General features: G+C 40.1%; 1 protein-coding gene across 2 annotated transcripts; it reads left to right on the top strand.

The window, feature by feature from the left end:
• The first annotated feature begins 453 nt into the window (after window positions 1–453).
• On the top strand, window positions 454–15314 carry LOC117292255 (CMT1A duplicated region transcript 1 protein-like). 2 transcript variants are annotated; one of them, XM_033774244.1, is made up of 10 exons: window positions 454–649; window positions 1988–2601; window positions 5065–5510; window positions 6137–6372; window positions 7590–7793; window positions 8155–8288; window positions 8701–8849; window positions 10732–10919; window positions 11587–11745; window positions 12524–15314. In XM_033774244.1, the coding sequence occupies exons 2-10, from the start codon at window positions 2064–2066 to the stop codon at window positions 14160–14162; spliced, it is 3693 nt and encodes a 1230-aa protein (XP_033630135.1). In that variant the 5' UTR covers window positions 454–649; window positions 1988–2063; the 3' UTR covers window positions 14163–15314. The 2 variants fall into 2 exon arrangements, with proteins under 2 accessions (XP_033630135.1, XP_033630134.1); XM_033774243.1 differs by having other exon boundaries at window positions 1983–2601.
• The last annotated feature ends 2182 nt before the right edge of the window (window positions 15315–17496 follow it).

Below are 17496 nucleotides of genomic sequence, written 5' to 3'. Positions count from 1 at the left end.
GTAAGGGGGGAAAAAAGGACACCGAGAAAAACCAGAATTTTTTTGAAAAAGAGCTCAAAGAGGGAATTAACATTAAAGAAAACTTGTTGAGAACAAAAGTTTTAGTAAGTAACCATAATATACAGAAATGATCTGGGAGGTCTTGGTGCAGCAGGGTGCCCAGGCAAACCTTTGACATTACTTATTTAATTAAAGTTAATTTTGGTTAATTTATTTTTATTGCGATGTTTCAACTCTAGACGGCAAACATGAGGCCATTTTCTATTCATTTTTGTTGTATCATGGATAAAAACTAGGCCAAGCCAGTATTGTTACACTAGAGGGACTAGATGAAGTTTAGTATATAATCAGCTCTTTCCTTGTCACAAGAGGGCGGGCTATAATGTCAGTGGTTGACATTCATTTAGCGCTGATAGAGAGCTGCTGCTTAGCGTCGCATGTCTCCGTGGCGACTAGACACTCGTGTGTGTGTGTGTGAGGACAGCAGCAGCCGGCCGCGCCGGGGGATCCTATGTTTGTCCCCCATTCTATTTTTTGATGTGCAGGCAACATGATGTATGGCTTCGTTACTTATTGATGATGATCAACATGCCCAAGTGTCAACAGACCGTCGAAGAATGTCCAGCAATCAAGTAACTGAGCCTGGATTGTAAGTTACTAATAATTAAATATTCCTTACTAAATCAATTGCAAACCTGACTATTATTAATATTCTTATCAAAAATAAAACAAAGAAGTCAACTTTACTTAAACAACCATGAAGGAATTTATTCCTCCATGCTTAAAGGAGAGGCTTGAGGAGAGGCTAAACAAGAAGACTTAGAACATGAAACAGTTGCATTAGATGCAACTAAATTGTTTTCTTTTCTAAATAGTAAAACCAGTAATCAAATTCAAAAAGGGCCCTGCATTTCCTCGAATTCCATTTCCTTACTTTACACTACAGCATGCAGTGACTTTGATTTTGAAAGCAGGCCTGATGATGGCGGTATGATGATGTGAAACTTTTGGAGTCAGTAAAAAATTTGTAAAAAGTTGAAGTCGTGTATGCGGAACCCGCCATATGATATTGAGTTGATGTTTGTGCTTTGTTGATGTCTACCAGGGCCAGGGTAGTAGCACAGGCTTGTGTTTTACATGTAGCGGCCACTGTTCGGCCACTGTTCATGTATCCCAGGTTGGACTCCTCCGTTGCACTGATGTCCTACCACCAGGGCTAATGTAACTGTCGATGTCTAGCTGCTTTCCTGCATGTCAGGAAGTTCTAATGTAGCCCAGATTTTCAATAATGTTTTGTCAAGATTGTAATGTTATAGGGAAAAGTTTCCGTATGGCGCCACCACTTTTTCATTTGATATGAAATAATATAGTATCTAATTTACCTCAATGAGATATCCTTTTTTGTAAAAAATTAGTGAAAAAGTGGTGGCGCCATACGGAATGTTATCCTGTTATAGTATACACATTATGGAAGCAATCACAACCTGTTCATTCGACAAATAAATATTTAGGCCCTACTGATTTTTAATTTATTGTTCATGTTTTAGTTGCCTTTTCCTAGAGTAGAAGAACTATTGAGGTTTGTTCCGCTAAAAGTCGTTCCGCTATAGACGATGTGACCTATGTTTACATTCAAACCGCCCTCCGTTGAAATATATTGTATACATCATGTTTCGCCGGGCAAAAAGACACGTAGTCATGGTAAGATTGCATACACTTTCTAGCTGGCTGCCAAAACACAAAGGTTTTGCCCGGCGGTTTTCGCACGAATCGTGTTATGGTTTTCGTGTGACGTCAGAGGTCACATCGTCTATACAAGCCTCATAGTTCTAGAAGTAGTAGTTACTAGACATGTACCATAGGCCAGTGTTAAGGACAAGCCCTGGCAATGACATTGTCTGATATTAAAAGTAAAATTCTGATATTGAACATAGAAAATAAAGTACCAGTAGTAAACATTTTTACTATGTGTTTGTCTTTAGTGCAGATTGAAGAACAGTGAAGACGCTGCCATCAAACATGGATACTGCTGCATGACGAGTTCTAGGATGCATTAATCCATCATGAAACATCCGTCCAAGAATGTGGAAGAATTTGAGTATAACTTGGGGAAAGCCCCCGATCTCCGCTGTGAAAATGGCACAATCACAACGACCTGCGACAAATGCGAGAGCTGTCGGATACGCAACCATCTCACTAAGACACGTCAGTGGTTCCTACGTGCCGGAGAGAAGACAAGAAAGAATTTCATGCTGGGTATGATCCGACGCTTTCACAGCATCAACCTCCTGAGCTACATCACAAATCTACTACGACCTCTCATTGGGAAAGACTTCACCTACGCCCGATCCCGGACGAATCCTAGTGTCGCTGGCGATGGCGCCAGCACAGGGGACAACCGGGCATTGTGGAACTCAGAAACAGAGCAGAGAGTAACTGAGTGTTGGCTCTGGTTTAAAGATGCTCGATACTGGAGTAAAACTAACTATTTATTGGGTGTGCTACAGATGTGTAATGGAGAGTTGTTGTACTGTATTGGAACGTTGGCTCGGACGATGTTGGCCGCAGAACAAAGAGCTGCTGAGGGTTACGTGCATGAAGGTATTTTCATATAATGTGTGCCGTGAAAATTCCCTGCCATTACCCCTACCCTTTTACGATATAAGTAAATTAAAAAAAATAAGCTTCATTGAATTTGTTTTGCCTTCGAAAATATTCTCAAGTCATTGATTTCTCCATCTTGAGTTGTTTAACTTTTAATGCAATTTCCAAATAGATGTATTGCAAGGAATTTTGGTTGAGTGCATTGTGCAAACTCCATGTTACTAAAGCATTCTGCGCTTGTACAGCTAGTGCAGAAAATCATCACTTGCACAGTAACTGGAGAATGGTGACTTTAAGGGTAGAATTTGGTGGTAAGCAAAACCATGAAATTGGGCTAGTTCCCAATCATATTAGCCTGTAAGCACAAAAACTTGCTAAAGTACAGAAAAGTTGCTTTTAAACAGAGGAACAAGGTGACCACGAGCCAAAATTACATCAAGTTTACATACATGTACATTGTTGTGACTAGTACCCCACTCAAATATTGATCATAAAAGAAATTTGTCTTGAAAGCACTATTTGCTGCTTAACAGCTTTTTGAAATTGGGCCCAGATCAGTAACAACCATTTGTAGCTAGATCAGTTTTAGCAGTGAGTTCTAAATCCTATTTAGTCCATCAAGGGCAAGCGGTTTTAAAAGCAAAATCATACATGTTTAGATATATCGCACAGTCATTACTGAAGTGCTATCTGGAGGAAATCTGTGCTTGACAGCTCAGTGTATTTTTACTCAGAGTGCTGGGTGAAATTTGTTAGTTTGTGGCAGGTCCGCCCAGCACCACCCACCATGGCTACAGCCAGCTTGGCTACAACACTGATAGCCACAAGTTACTGGCAGAGTCTTCTTATTGATTCAACCATCAATCCCAAGACCCACAACCCAACCCCTTTGTCCTCTTCACTCACCGCGCTAGACAGTCTATTTACCCCATGCAAATAAAAGGTCAACTCAAGAATTCCTTCTTGCTCATCCACACTGCTGTTTTATCAACACAACTTGTTTCAGTCAACCGTGGAAAATATTTGCCATTAATGCGATCTGTTTGCAGATGGATCAGTGGGTAATTGATTCATGTCGACTCGATAATCCCTAGTGCATTAGCAGTGCCATAGAAAAACTTCTTATGCCGCTGGTTTTGTATTTGATCGAGTTGCAAGATATTTAGTTTTTGTTTGTTATCCTTAAGTGAGTACATTTTATATGATTGCAACCAGAAACTTTATATTTAAAAAACATCAAACGGCTTGATGGCAACAGTGTTGTTTTCGGATTGCATCGATAAAACTTTCTCAAGTTTTTGGCAGTCCTACTTTAGTCAACTCTCGATATAACAAGCCCATTTGGACTCTGGCAAAATTGTACCTCATATAAAAAAACATTGTTATAAGAGGACAGCAAAACAAACAAAGAAACACAAAGCAGAAATGAGAATCGGCACTTCTTAAAGAACTCTTTATAAGGAAAACCTCTTTATAACAAAAGTTGACAGTACAAACAAACACACTGCTGATTGTGTTTTGAAGAAGAACAGCTTCATTTGCCAGCAAGTTTTGATTTCATATTCAGCAATGAAACTTACTGATTTTTTAAAGGGGTCCCTACTTTAAATGCAAACAGCTTGTTGATTTCATTTGATTATTTGAGATGTTTACTGTGCATTTCATCTTCTTCAAAACCTAGTCATTTGAATCGCATAATGTAAACGCATGAAAATTTGACATAAATGAAGCTTTTACAAACTGTTTACAACTGCTTACAAATAATCTCTCTTTTAACGATTTTGTATTTTTAATGCCCATTAGTGCTTTTATAGTTTTAACTGCTTGTATAGTTCTATATTTTTATACTGTATGCCATGTTTTAATAATGCGTTCTTTAATGTCCTTTATTGTCTCTTCTTAGATTGTGGCATCAGGAGATTAACTGATAGTAATTTAGTTTACTTTTTTAGTGCTATTTTTTTTTCTTTTCTTGTTTTCTCTCTCCTAATTGTATGTACGTGTTTTTGTTTTCTTACTGTTCTTATTGTCTGTACTTGCATTTTTACCTGTGAAATTAATAAATAAATAAAATAAATAAAACCAAAAGGACCTAATTTTTAAAATTGAAAAATATTGAATGGCCTGAAGTTTGACCCCAGCAGAGTCTTTTTGAAAGGCTAAATCGTGTAACAACTGCAGTTTGACCTATGGAGCCATTAACAGACCCCATGCATAGGATTTGTTCAAAGGAACAAGCTTTTGAATTTGTCTTCATTAAAGTTACTTGGTGGGGGGGGGGGGGCAGTCATTCACAGCCTTCAAAGTTACAATATAGAACATTTAGGTATAAAGTAAATAATTAAATGACTTCATTATCTGAGAGTCATCGTTAACAGTATCATTATGTCTGGCTCATATTTGTTCTTCCATCTACATTATTTAACAGTAATCTTATCTTTCTTCATCTTGTTTATTCAGATTACGAAAGAGCGTCCCTTGCCGACACTGTCTACTCCTACCGTTCGGAAGCTTACCCTGAAAACGAGCTCCTTCGAACGGCAGGTCATGAATATTCAACATCTATAACCTGTCAGTCTGATTCGTCAGAGTATCTTGACTCCTCCCACATTGTTGTTGAAGATGGAGAAGATAGACTTACCATTGAGTCCTTTGAGATGTCTTCCATCGACCCGACGCTCTGCATCATGCCAACGTCTCAGTCGGCCCTGGGAGGGATTTGGCATTATCGAGACTTCGTCCGAGAGCTTCCGGTTCATCTGTCTAAGAACATCTTAAGTTATTTGGAGTATGGGGACCTAGTAAACTGTATGAATGTTAGCCGTCACTGGGCGCATATTGCTAAGGAAGTGGAGGAAGATCTAAGGATGAGGCAGCTACTATGGGAAGAGGTTATGCTCATGCAGGTTGGTCCAGTTTTTGATGGCTCTTCAACTTGACCTAAATGTTTTTGTTTTGTTTATTAATTCCTTTATTAATGGACTACCTTTAGAACGACTCTCGGAAAATTGAACTGAATCACTGTAACCATGGTAACAGCCAAGAGTACCGATGAAATATATCAAAAGCTGTGTTCCCATTGGACTTTTTTTCCCAAAAATGTGATTCCGACGCTTGCATAGCGTTTAATAGCGTGGTTGTGTAAGGTTTGCATAACAGTGCTGTTCCCATTTTACTTTAAGCGGCCCTGTTAAGTTACCGTGGCTGCGCGAAAGTCTTGCGCGACCTCTTTCAGTCCGTTAGTTTAACATCACGGTCGCGGTAAGCTGAAAGGGAAGGCAGTTTAACTTGCGTCCCCCATTAGATTTAATTTTGTCGTTCTACAGAAAAGTTGCATTGCTGTATATAAAAAAAAAAAAGTTTCAATTTTAGTTGCGGGAGGTAAACCCCAGAGAATTATTCCAGTGGAACCTACCAGTCATCGGGGTTTAGGCAGATAACATCAGACTATCTCCAAACTTTTTCTGTGTGTGGATATACATGTAAACAGGATTAGTGTGATCCAATTTCTTTACTCTCTCCCCATCTATAGGGATCTTCTGCGCAGGGTGGTAATCCAGTCTTCGCCAACTACCTAACAGTCCCAGTGCCCCGACTGGTTGGAGAGTGTCGCAATGTTGCTCCTTCTGATCTACCTCCAATGGAAGTAGATTTCAAATCAGAGATTAATATCGGAAGTTCATACAGAGGTATAGTGACTAACGATATTCAGATTGAGGAGAGGAATGTATACTGTGGAGCTTACAACGTCATGGTGCTGTCAGATCAGTAAGTTCTTGTTTCGATTTCATGCATAAAAGTTAAATTGTCTGACAGGTCGACACTGGCAGGAGAACCTTTCTCAAAAGCTTATTGACTCAGTGCCAATTGGGTCCACTGTTAAAGCCATTGGACCCTTTCGGTAAACAGTATTGTCCAAGGCCCACACTTCGTGTATCACAACTTCTATATAAAATAACAAACCTGTGAAAATTTTGGCTCAATCGGACGTCGGAGTCGTGAGAAAATAACAGGAAAACCCACCCTTGTATCCGCACGTTTCGCCGTGTCATCACATGTGGTTAAAATAAATCTGTAACTCTCGATATCGAGAATTGATATTGTTTTACTGTTTTCTCAAAAAGTAAAGCATTTCATGGAATAATATTTCAAGAAAAGTCTTTCACCACTACCTACTGTAAACCCTGTAAGTTATTTGTAAATCTGTGAACTTTTTATTTTTTTTGTACCAAAAGGGTCCAATGGCTTTAAGCAGCTTAGCAAACATTCTTGTAAGAAATGACCAGGGTACTAATGCATCAGTGGTAACTGTTGGGTATTCTGGTAACCTATTTTTGCTAAGCAGTTGTTATTTGTGCTTAGTAAGTTTTTGTGCTCATATGCTTTATGAAATTGGGCCCTGCCGATTTCACAAATAATATGACTAGAATAAGTATTGTTGACTAGTAACTAAAGCACAGTTTGTTGATTTGTTCAATTCACAATCATAGACCTTAAACCAATGTTTGTAGAGAATAATTGGCCGTTGTCAGCTTGGTGTGGGCATTTACTTTTCATTGTCAGGAAGATCCAAAACAAACAACAAAAAACATCAAAGAATCTCTCATATCCAAATGGTTGACATACTTTTATTGAATTGTAATCAAGAGGGGTACTTCAGACAAAAACAATTTTACACTCACTTACTATGTTTATATCAAGGTGGTGTTTGAAAAAAATTACACAGTTTGTTTCCAGGATCATTACCAAAGTATGACAGGCTTGGAATTTCATCTTTGAAAGAGGAAGGCCAATTTCATTTTGCAAATGGCATTTCCATCATAAAATCTTAAAGTTAATGGGAAATTTGTTAAAGGGACACCAAGGCCAAGACCAGGGGCAACGGGGGCCATGGTTGTGGCCTGCTTGTTGTTCCTGGCCTGTTGTGATTTATTCGATAACGTTTCTTTAACAATATTTGTTTTCCTCCGATTTCTTTCTTCCAGGGATGATATTAACAGGGTAGTCTCCTATAACTACGGTTCGCTGGTTGCTATCGGATCGTTTGATCGTCATGTGAAATTCCTAGATGTTCTGACCGGGCATGATACGGGACCGGTCATAACTGGACATGCGGGGTCCATCAGATGTCTGTACATCAACGACCTTAAGGATTATGTCCTCAGTGGTAGCTATGATACAAGTATTAGGTAAGAGGATTATTATTAAACTCTTTCATGTGCCGATCAGTACCTAGCAACTTGTTTAAATCCCTTGAGAGAGATAGTTGTTAATGAAAAAATAAAGATTGTACGACCACACAGTTAATAGAATTGGAAAGAGGACTCTTGAGGGTGCTATTGTGACCTGGGACCAATTTTATAGAGCTGCTTAGCGGTCGATGTTGTGCATAAATTTCATAGCGCTGCTAACTGTAAGCACATTATAAGTTACGTTAATTTCCCGTGCTTACTGCACCCCAACTCATTTAGAGATTATCATTACATGGTGTTACTGCAAACCTTAAGAAATCTTTTCAATTCTTTTATATTTTTCTGTTGATTTTCTTAGGTGTTGGGACGTGAAGACAGGACGATGTCTAAAGATCTTCCATGGTCACCAAGACACGATCCTGTGCCTTAATATGTCTCGTGATAGATCAGTCAGCCTAGTCGTCTCAGGAGGCAAGGATAACGTTGTCAAAGGTACGAGGCTCAAATCAACTCAATTCATCATATTTTTTTACGCTCTCTTTTAGGATGAGAGGATGTTCTGAAACTGTTCCGAAACATGTAAATGTCCACCATAGCTGAGCTTGATCAAGTTTTGCGCAATGAGGCATCGTCTTACTCAAGTTTCATAAATCCTGTAAGAACGAGAAAGTCCTGCTGAGCAAAAACAGGTTACCAGCCATCATTCTGAAAAGTTTATTTTGTTGCGACTGGTGGCCCACTAATATTTTGCTTAGCAAAGACATTTGTTAAGTAGTATTTTCTGCTAAATAGCTTCATGAAATTGAGCCCTGGTGTCAAGTGGTTAACAGAATTAAAGAAAATGAGAGCAAAAACATGTCTAAGGTTTTTAAAACAGGAAAATTACAATTTCTTTCCCCTGCAGTGTGGAATTTTGACAATGGGAAATGTCTGCGGACATTTAAGCATATACACCAGGTGAATACGGTGGCCATACACGGTGATACAGTGGTAAGCGGATGTGAAGGTGGACGAGTGAAGGTGTGGAGCATTAAAGATGCATGTCTCATTAAGGTAAATTATTGCCATGTTTGGTATGTGTTGTTTACCCAGCCTCAAAGTAACCCACAACACCTTCAGCAATTGCCGTGGTGCCCTGTGTTATTGCTGTGGTGCCCTGTGTTATTGCTGTGGTGCCCATTGCAAGGTTTCAATACAAAATTTACATTTTTCTCATAGAGGTGCCCCTTTACCAGAGGAAAAATGCTTTGCCCCTTTAAGAGTGAAGTTCAAGCCCTGGGTAACAGTAAATGTACTTTGATTGAAACATTGTTTTGACTACTCTGTCTTAAAGGCAGGGTACACTTTTGGTAATTGTCAAAGACCAGTATCCTCACTTGGTTGAGGCCTAATGGTTGAGGCATAGTGGTTGAGGCCTAATGGTTGAGGCCTAATGGTTGAGGCCTAATGATTGAGGCCTAATGGTTGATGCATAGTGGTTGAGGCCTAATGGTTGAAGCTAATGATTGAGGCCTAATGGTTGAGGCCTAATGGTTGAGGCCTAATGGTTGAGGCCTAATGGTTGAGGCCTAATGATTGAGGCCTAACGGTTGAAGCCTAATGGTTGAGGCCTAATGGTTGAGGTCTAATGGTTGAGGCCTAATGGTTGAGGCCTAATGGTTGAGGCCTAATGATTGAGGCCTCATGGTTGAGGCTTATGGTTGAGGCCTAATGGTTGAAGCCTAATGGTTGAGGCCTAAAGGTTGAGGCCTAATGGTTGAGGCCTAATGATTGAGGCCTAATGGTTGAGGCCTAATGGTTGAAGCTAATGGTTGAGGCATAATGGTTGAGGCCTAATGGTTGAGGCCTAATGGTTGAGGCCTAATGATTGAGGCCTAATGGTTGAGGCCTAATGGTTGAAGCCTAATGATTGAGGCCTAACGGTTGAAGCCTAATGGTTGAGGCATAATGGTTGAGGCCTAATGGTTGAGGCCTAATGGTTGAGGCCTAATGGTTGAGGCCTAATGGTTGAGGCCTAATGATTGAGGCCTAATGGTTGAGGCCTAATGATTGAGGCCTAATGGTTGAGGCCTAATGGTTGAAGCCTAATGATTGAGGCCTAACGGTTGAAGCCTAATGGTTGAGGCATAATGGTTGAGGCCTAATGGTTGAGGCCTAATGGTTGAGGCCTAATGGTTGAGGCCTAATGGTTGAGGCCTAATGGTTGAGGCCTAATGGTTGAGGCCTAATGATTGAGGCCTAATGGTTGAGGCCTAATGATTGAGGCCTAATGGTTGAGGCCTAATGGTTGAAGCCTAATGATTGAGGCCTAACGGTTGAAGCCTAATGGTTGAGGCATAATGGTTGAGGCCTAATGGTTGAGGCCTAATGGTTGAGGCCTAATGGTTGAGGCCTAATGGTTGAGGCCTAATGATTGAGGCCTAATGGTTGAGGCCTAATGATTGAGGCCTAATGGTTGAGGCCTAATGGTTGAAGCCTAATGATTGAGGCCTAACGGTTGAAGCCTAATGGTTGAGGCATAATGGTTGAGGCCTAATGGTTGAGGCCTAATGGTTGAGGCCTAATGGTTGAGGCCTAATGATTGAGGCCTAATGATTGAGGCCTAATGGTTGAGGCCTAATGGTTGAGGCCTAATGGTTGAGGCCTAATGGTTGAGGCCTAATGGTTGAGGCCTAATGGTTGAGGCCTAATGGTTGAGGCCTAATGGTTGAGGCCTAATGGTTGAGGCCTCATGGTTGAGGCCTAATGGTTGAGGCCTAATGATTGAGGCCAAATGGAAGACACTTGATTCCTGAATGGTTGAGCCCTAAAACTTATTATTATTGTTTGTAAAGTTCCCTCAACTAGAAAAACTGCCCTTCCCTCAAAAAAATTAAGCTTCAGGATTTTTGCAATGCCCGTGCAGTCATTGTTAATTTTTTTTTTAACTCCCTAGACTTTGTACCAGTCCCCCAAGAACACCAATCGATTTGGATTTATCAACCCTCACACCCACCAAGGGCCTATAACCACAGTGAAGTTGGATGATTGGCACATTGTATCGGGTAGCAGAGATGGCTATGCATTGGTGTGGAGTGCAATAGGAGATCATAAGAGATGCGTTACAGCATTGAGACATCCAAAGTAAGAACTAAAGAGACAAATCAAGTTTAGGACATTTTACAAACAGACCCGCAAATTGCTTCTAGTGCATAAATGTTATGTGATAGAATCAATTTGCTGGTCTGTTTGTTTGTTTGTTTGTTTTCTTAGATGACCTTCCCATCAAGGGAACTCGGCAAACTCCAACAGGGGGATATAAACACCAAGCTAGGCAACAGTCGATCTCTCTCTTATAAACATTGGTTTAACATCTATGATTATGATTTACACAAAGCAAGAAATTGTGATCCAGGACAAACTAGACGACAATACTTATTCTAGTCATAGATTGCATGTCCTGCAGTCTTATCACTTGCAGACTGGCTGAGTCACAAAAATTTGAATTCCTCGCTTTGGTAAATTTGTCTTTGTTCAACCCGAAAGTACAAACCAAATACCTCATGTTAATTCTCTTTTATTGATCTAAGACATTAAAATCACTAAGATGCTCCAGTTGTGTATATGTAGTCACGAAAACCTAATCGCTATTATATAAACTAATCGCTCCCAAAGCCACTTGCCACTAGAGGGCTCTATCATTCCAGAACTAAACAACCGAGCGTCTTGGAACCAAGACTAGGCATACGTGTGTCCAAAGTTGTGTAAACTCAAGGCCTAATATTTCCTATTCTTCTGGTTATAACTACAGGGAGGTCCTGTGTTTAGAGATGTCCTATCTACGAGTCATCACAGGGTGTGAAGATGGTAAACTACGCATCTGGAATATGTTGAGTGGTGACTGCCTTAGGGTCATGAGAGGCAACAGCAGATCCGATCCTATAGAAGATATCTACCCATGTGGAGAGAGGTCAGTTATATCTAGAGGTCATAGGTTATAGGTCATACTTTGTTCACACTGTAGATTAGTTTTTGGCAAAAAAGGCTCTTAAAGGTGCGGTTTAAAGGGTTTGGGTTCTTTTTGTAACACAAAACACAGTGCCGCAAATTTATATTAAACTTACACGGTTTGAAGATAATTGTAGTAGAAAGCTGCCCTTAATATATTACTAGCTGAGTAGCTGTAGTTTTTGAGAAATGAGTAAACAGTGTCACAAAAATAATTTTAGCATGTACATTGTGTTTACCAGTATTGTTATCTAAATCTGTGGAAATTGTGTTTTGTGTCCAATGAAAGTTACTCAAACCCTTTAATTGAGCTTTCTCATATAGAGGAAAAGCTGACGTGATTTACACACTATTCCAAATGCTCTGCTTATGTTTTAGAAAGCAAAATTTGCAGATCTGTTTCTAAATATTTCTGTTTTGAATTTGTTTATGATTTTCTTTTCAACTTATCCAATAGATTTGGAATTTTAGGAATAAATAGTTGATTCGAGAAACATATCAGTACTGTAAACAGTTTGAAATCATACCTATGGGGGACTTTTGGGACGCTAGGTGGCAGCAGACTTACAAGGTAAATCAACTGATCTGGGTTCTGTGCGCAATCTCAGAACTAGGTAAGCAATGTAAATGTACCTGGTACCTGGTACGATTAGTCTGCCGCCACCTACATGACCTAGCGTTCCAAAGTCTCCCATTGAAATACCCTGAAAACTAATAGGAACCCTCTAATTTTATTCCAGGCTCGTCTTACACACAGTGAACAATCTTCTTGTCTTAAACTTTGAGGATGTCCAATGGGATTACGAACAGGAGGAAAAGATTGAGCTTCTCCGGTACAAGAACCATTATGGTGATGCTCCACTTCGAAAACACACCTACCCCTTTATCAGGGCAAAGCGCAGTGAGAGGGCAGGGGCTAGCAACCCCAAAATCATCCGCCATCACCAAGCAGCAGGTCAAGGGTCACAGTTTGGTCATAGCGCTCGCACATTACACGCCAAGAAGTTAGAGACGGCGAAGAAAATCCAGAAACAGGTTCGGGATGTTTCGTTTGCGTCGAGTCTGAAAGGCAGTGTGTATCATAATGTACAGGGTTTGAAGGATGAAGCTCCCGGGAGCCTTCCTAGGACTAAGGATGGTTCATTGGTAGACTATTCTCAGTCCTACATGAGGTCTTCAAGGCCACCAAGTGCTGCTTCCAGGCCACCAACAGCCTCCTCTTCTAGGCCACTGACAGGCTTGTCCAGAGCTGTCACTCCTCAGTCTTTGGTTGGAAGAACAAAATCACAACAAGACGTCAGGGGTAGCCCAACTCTATCTCGACCGCCAACTGGGAGCCATGGAGGGTCCAGGCCACCCACTGCCTTCTCAACCAAGAGTGGGATATTAAAAACAGCCAAGTTTGAGCTTCCATTGCGCGGACACAGTGCTCCTGTAAGGGGAAGTCATCAGAAGCAGAATGCTAATGATGCAATGACCCTCTCAGAGAGCAAAGCTCTAATCAGATCCCATCTACGTACTAAGGACGTACCAACGCCTAGGGATAAACTCTTCCTAACAATGAACTGTATTGAGAGCTCGAAGAAGAACTCTCAGCTTGTGCACAATACAACAGCGAATGCTTTAGAGATCGACTACAAGAGCCGTCCCCCTGTTAGTCCAACTCTAACACAGTTTTCAGTCGAAAGTCAGAATAGACGGCACACAGGGAGGAAGTCTGCAGCTGCCTGTCCCTCAGAAGCATCTGTCGTCACTTATTTTGAAACGCAAGAGTTTGACAAGAAGCCTCATATAAGCTTACATTCCAAAATGACACCCTCCAGCATTCCAAAAGAAACCCTAACAACGCCGAAAAAGTCTGTACTTATTCGGCCGAGCTCCGGCCGTGCACCCTCAGCCAAGAGACCAGATATTATCCGTAGGAGTCACAGTGCAAGCGCTATCCTCACGTCTTCTCCCCATCCGGATCTGACAACCCAAACAGCAGCTGCAGTCCGTAAGAAAAGCTCACACGGCTGGACCACATCACACACACAGCCTGTTGTCATTCCCCCGATGCTGATGCATGGCCTCAGCAGCATCGATCCAGGCAGTCAGGCACCAACGAAACACCGCCGAAGCATCACTAAAATCCTTATGGGCCCCCCTGTAGAGGTCAAGGATCCATTGAAGAGTCACAAGGAGTTCCAGATTCGTACCCGAGAGCAGACAGAGCAGTACATGAATCAAGTATCGCAGATTCAAAAGAAGGATTTTTTAGAAAAGAAAACCCAAATGGAAGCACTGCAAAGAAAGTTGTGGCTTGCAAAGGCCAAAGGTCAAGAACACCAGGACTACAGCAAGAAACCAAGAGCTTTCGCTCCAGAGATACGAGAATGATCAGTTATTATTTCTTGAAAATTCCTGTAACTGTGACGTAATACCACTGCACACCACGCCCACTCCACACAATTTGGCTCCACTGATTCCCAGAAGCCAAGGCCTGATATTTGAGGCAAGAGGGTGATTGCCTCCATGCCCCCTTGGTGCCCTAAAAAATGCTACGCTGAAATCTACCTTTTTCTAATAGGGTGTCCTTTACCAAGAAGAAAATGCCTTGGTGACCTTGCCCTTTCAAAAACAAAGCATACAAACCTGGAAGCCTATTAGAGTTGCAGACTTAATCACCTAGCCACTGTGGTTAACATGGTACAAGTGAGCCTACAAGTATGACTGCTTTGTTTACAAATCTCCTGTGAAATTACCATAGTATTATGAGCTGGAAGTTGCTGGAAATGCAGCAGATATGCACTTGTGCGGCATTCTGCACTTACAATTATCTTTCTCTAGTATAGGGTTAGAGCAAAATTTCTGTGCCAGCTGAACAAAAACTAAAACTCCTTGCTAACCGGTATAATATGTTCGTGCATAGTGGGACTTTTCTGTTACCATATAAGCACAAACAAGCAGAACCATAAAATTGGGTGAGCTGGATGTACATTACGCCATAAAGGCAGTTTATTTACATAATTGCTGTTTGACTTAAGTAGTTTTTCTAATGATTTATTGCAGTGCACGAAAGAAATGATCAATTTATATGTATATTTTTCTTGCCATTTTGTTTCAGCTTTAAAACCAAAGTCCTTTCACTCAAATTTGTGTGAAATGTATTTCTATTCTGAACGAAAAGTTTATTTTATATTGAGTGGTTTTCAGATATTTAATATAAAGCTTTTTTTAGTTTGATTTGAGGTTTTGGTGAATTAATATATTTGCACTTGTTTGTTCTTAATGCCATTTCTTGAATGGCTAATTCATGTACTGACTGAATGTTTATGTGGCTCAATTTAAGACCCTTGCAATGTCAAATGGCCTGTTTTTTTTAAAAGTCAAATTGCAAGTAAAGAAATGAAAATAATCTAACCATGCCCGGTGTGAACATGAATTGTTATTTAAATATTTGTTAAACCATTGGTCTTCCAAAGCTTTATCATGTTTAAAGGCAGTGGACACTATTGTTAATTACTCAAAATAGTTATTAGCATAAAACCTTTTTTGATTATGAGTAATGGGGAGAGGTTGATAGTATAAACAGTGTGAGAAACAGCTCCCTCTGAAGAAACATAGTTTTCGAGAAAGAAGTAATTTTTCATGAACTTGATTTTGAGACCTCAGAATTAGGTTTGTTATTTTATGCATTTTGTTGAGATACAGTGACAAGATTGGTCTTTGACAATATTAACAATTGTGTCCATTGTCTTATGAACAAAATTAGATAACCGGGACAAATTTATACTTTTTGCAGGCCTGGAAATTAAACCTTTGAACATGTTGAAAGGGCAACAGAACAAGAATTAAATGTGATCCTCATTTTAACCTGAGCTTGAGAGACTTATATTTGTTCAATTTTCATTAGGACTCTAATATTGGAAATCACAAAACTGTATCTGACGTTACACCCCACCTTCGAAAATCAGATTTGATTGTTTATGTACATTTTTATTTAACATTTTTTTAAAATCTGATTGGGTTAATTCCAACGTTAACTGCCATTAATTTTTTTGTAAGAACTATTTCATAACAATAAAATATGAAGAGATTGTTTTATACAGTACTACTTTCTTTGAATAAACAATTGTTTTCCTTATTTTATTTTATTTCTGCCCATTTTGGACAACAGAGAAAGGCTTAAAGCCATTGGACCCTTTCGGTACAGAAAAAAAAAAACATTCACAGATTTACAAATAATTTACAGGGTTTACAGAAGGTAATGGTGAAAGACTTCTCTTGAAATATTAGTTCATGAAATGCTTTACATTTTTGAGAAAACGGTAAAACAATATAAATTCTCGTTAGCAAGAATTACGGATTTATTTTAAACACATGTCATGACACGGCCAAACGCACGGAAACAAGAGTGGGTTTTCCCGTTATTTTCTCCCGACTCCGATGACCGATTGAGCCTAAATTTTCACAGGTTGTGATACACGAAGTGTGGGACTTGGACAATACTGTTTACCGAAAGTGTATAATGGCTTTAATCCTCGTGGTTGTATTTAAATATGGGGGGGGGGGAGGTATACTTCTGCATTTTAGAAGAAAATAATGTGTTCAGTATGTGAACATTTAGGGGGGGGGGGGCATGCCTGCAAATGTTAGGCCTACAAGGCGCTGTAAATAAGGCAATATTACAGCCCCTTTAAATGATGGTTTTTTTTACCGCATTTGTACAGAAACCACAAAAGATGTAAAGATGGCTACCAGTAATTTGTATATATTTGTGTTTAATAAATTTATTCTGCAGAAATTTGTGCGTTATAAATTATACAATATTTGTTGTCTGATGCCTTTTGGACCCCCACTACTAGGTCAAATGATATATAGGGGGGTTCCAACCTTTACAAAACTATTATGTGTATTATTTGGTTTGCAGTAACACCATGTGTGTATCTACTTGCCAGGTAGAGTTGGTTCTTTAGAGATCTGCTTTCTATGTTCTACATTGCGGAGTAGATTTATTGGAGAGTTCGGGAGACTTCTCAGTTCTGAAAAGGAACTGACTTGCTTTTTAACTACTACCTGGGTGGAGGGTATAGAAAATTGGCTGGGTCGTACTACTTTAGCTTATAGAATTAACTGCACTACCATGGAGTGAGTTCTTAAATTGGTCTTGATGTTCGACTACCTTGCTCTAGTCATCTTCAGGAGACTGAAGAGATAAGAGAGATTATTAGTGGTCCTATTTATAGGGGTTCAGAGGCTTCAGTGTAGAGTCAACCACCGCTCCGACATGGGCGTCAATCTGTCTTGAATAATGGGGGGGGGGGGGGGGGGGGGACATCGTACGTCATAACATTTACGGTGTGGGGCGCCCCCCAGGTCAAAATTCCAGTTGAACCCAGTTAACTGGGGTCAACTGGTTCAACTGGATAGTGACCAAAGTCATCCATTTTCCATATTAACCAACTGGTTTGGACTAGGTTTAACTGTGTTCATCTAGGTTTAAATTATAAACCAGTTGGTGTCTGTCCATTTTCCATATTAAACCAACTGGTTTTAACTGTGTTTAACTAGTTTATCAACTGGTTTTCAACTAGTTCCAGTTAAATCCAGTTTAACTAGGTTCAACTAGAATTTCGACCTGGGCCGGGCCCGCTTTAGGGCCCTGGGGAAATTTGAGGCCGTAGATGCTCATTATGAGGGGTGATGCTCCCTCTCATATTGGAATTTAAGG

The sequence above is a fragment of the Asterias rubens genome, chromosome 7 (assembly GCF_902459465.1).
Source record: "Asterias rubens chromosome 7, eAstRub1.3, whole genome shotgun sequence".
Lineage (NCBI taxonomy): Eukaryota > Metazoa > Echinodermata > Asteroidea > Forcipulatida > Asteriidae > Asterias > Asterias rubens.
Note: the sequence above shows the minus strand (reverse complement) of the source record. Positions and strands in the feature narration are given on the sequence as shown.

Bases quoted from the DNA above. Each gene is read 5' to 3' on its own strand.
- LOC117292255 (XM_033774244.1), top strand. From the start codon at position 2,064: ATGAAACATCCGTCCAAGAATGTGGAAGAATTTGAGTATAACTTGGGG. The intron at 6,373-7,589 runs GTAAGTTCTTGT...TCTTTCTTCCAG, and splicing joins GTCATGGTGCTGTCAGATCA to GGATGATATTAACAGGGTAG. The intron at 7,794-8,154 runs GTAAGAGGATTA...TGATTTTCTTAG, and splicing joins AGCTATGATACAAGTATTAG to GTGTTGGGACGTGAAGACAG.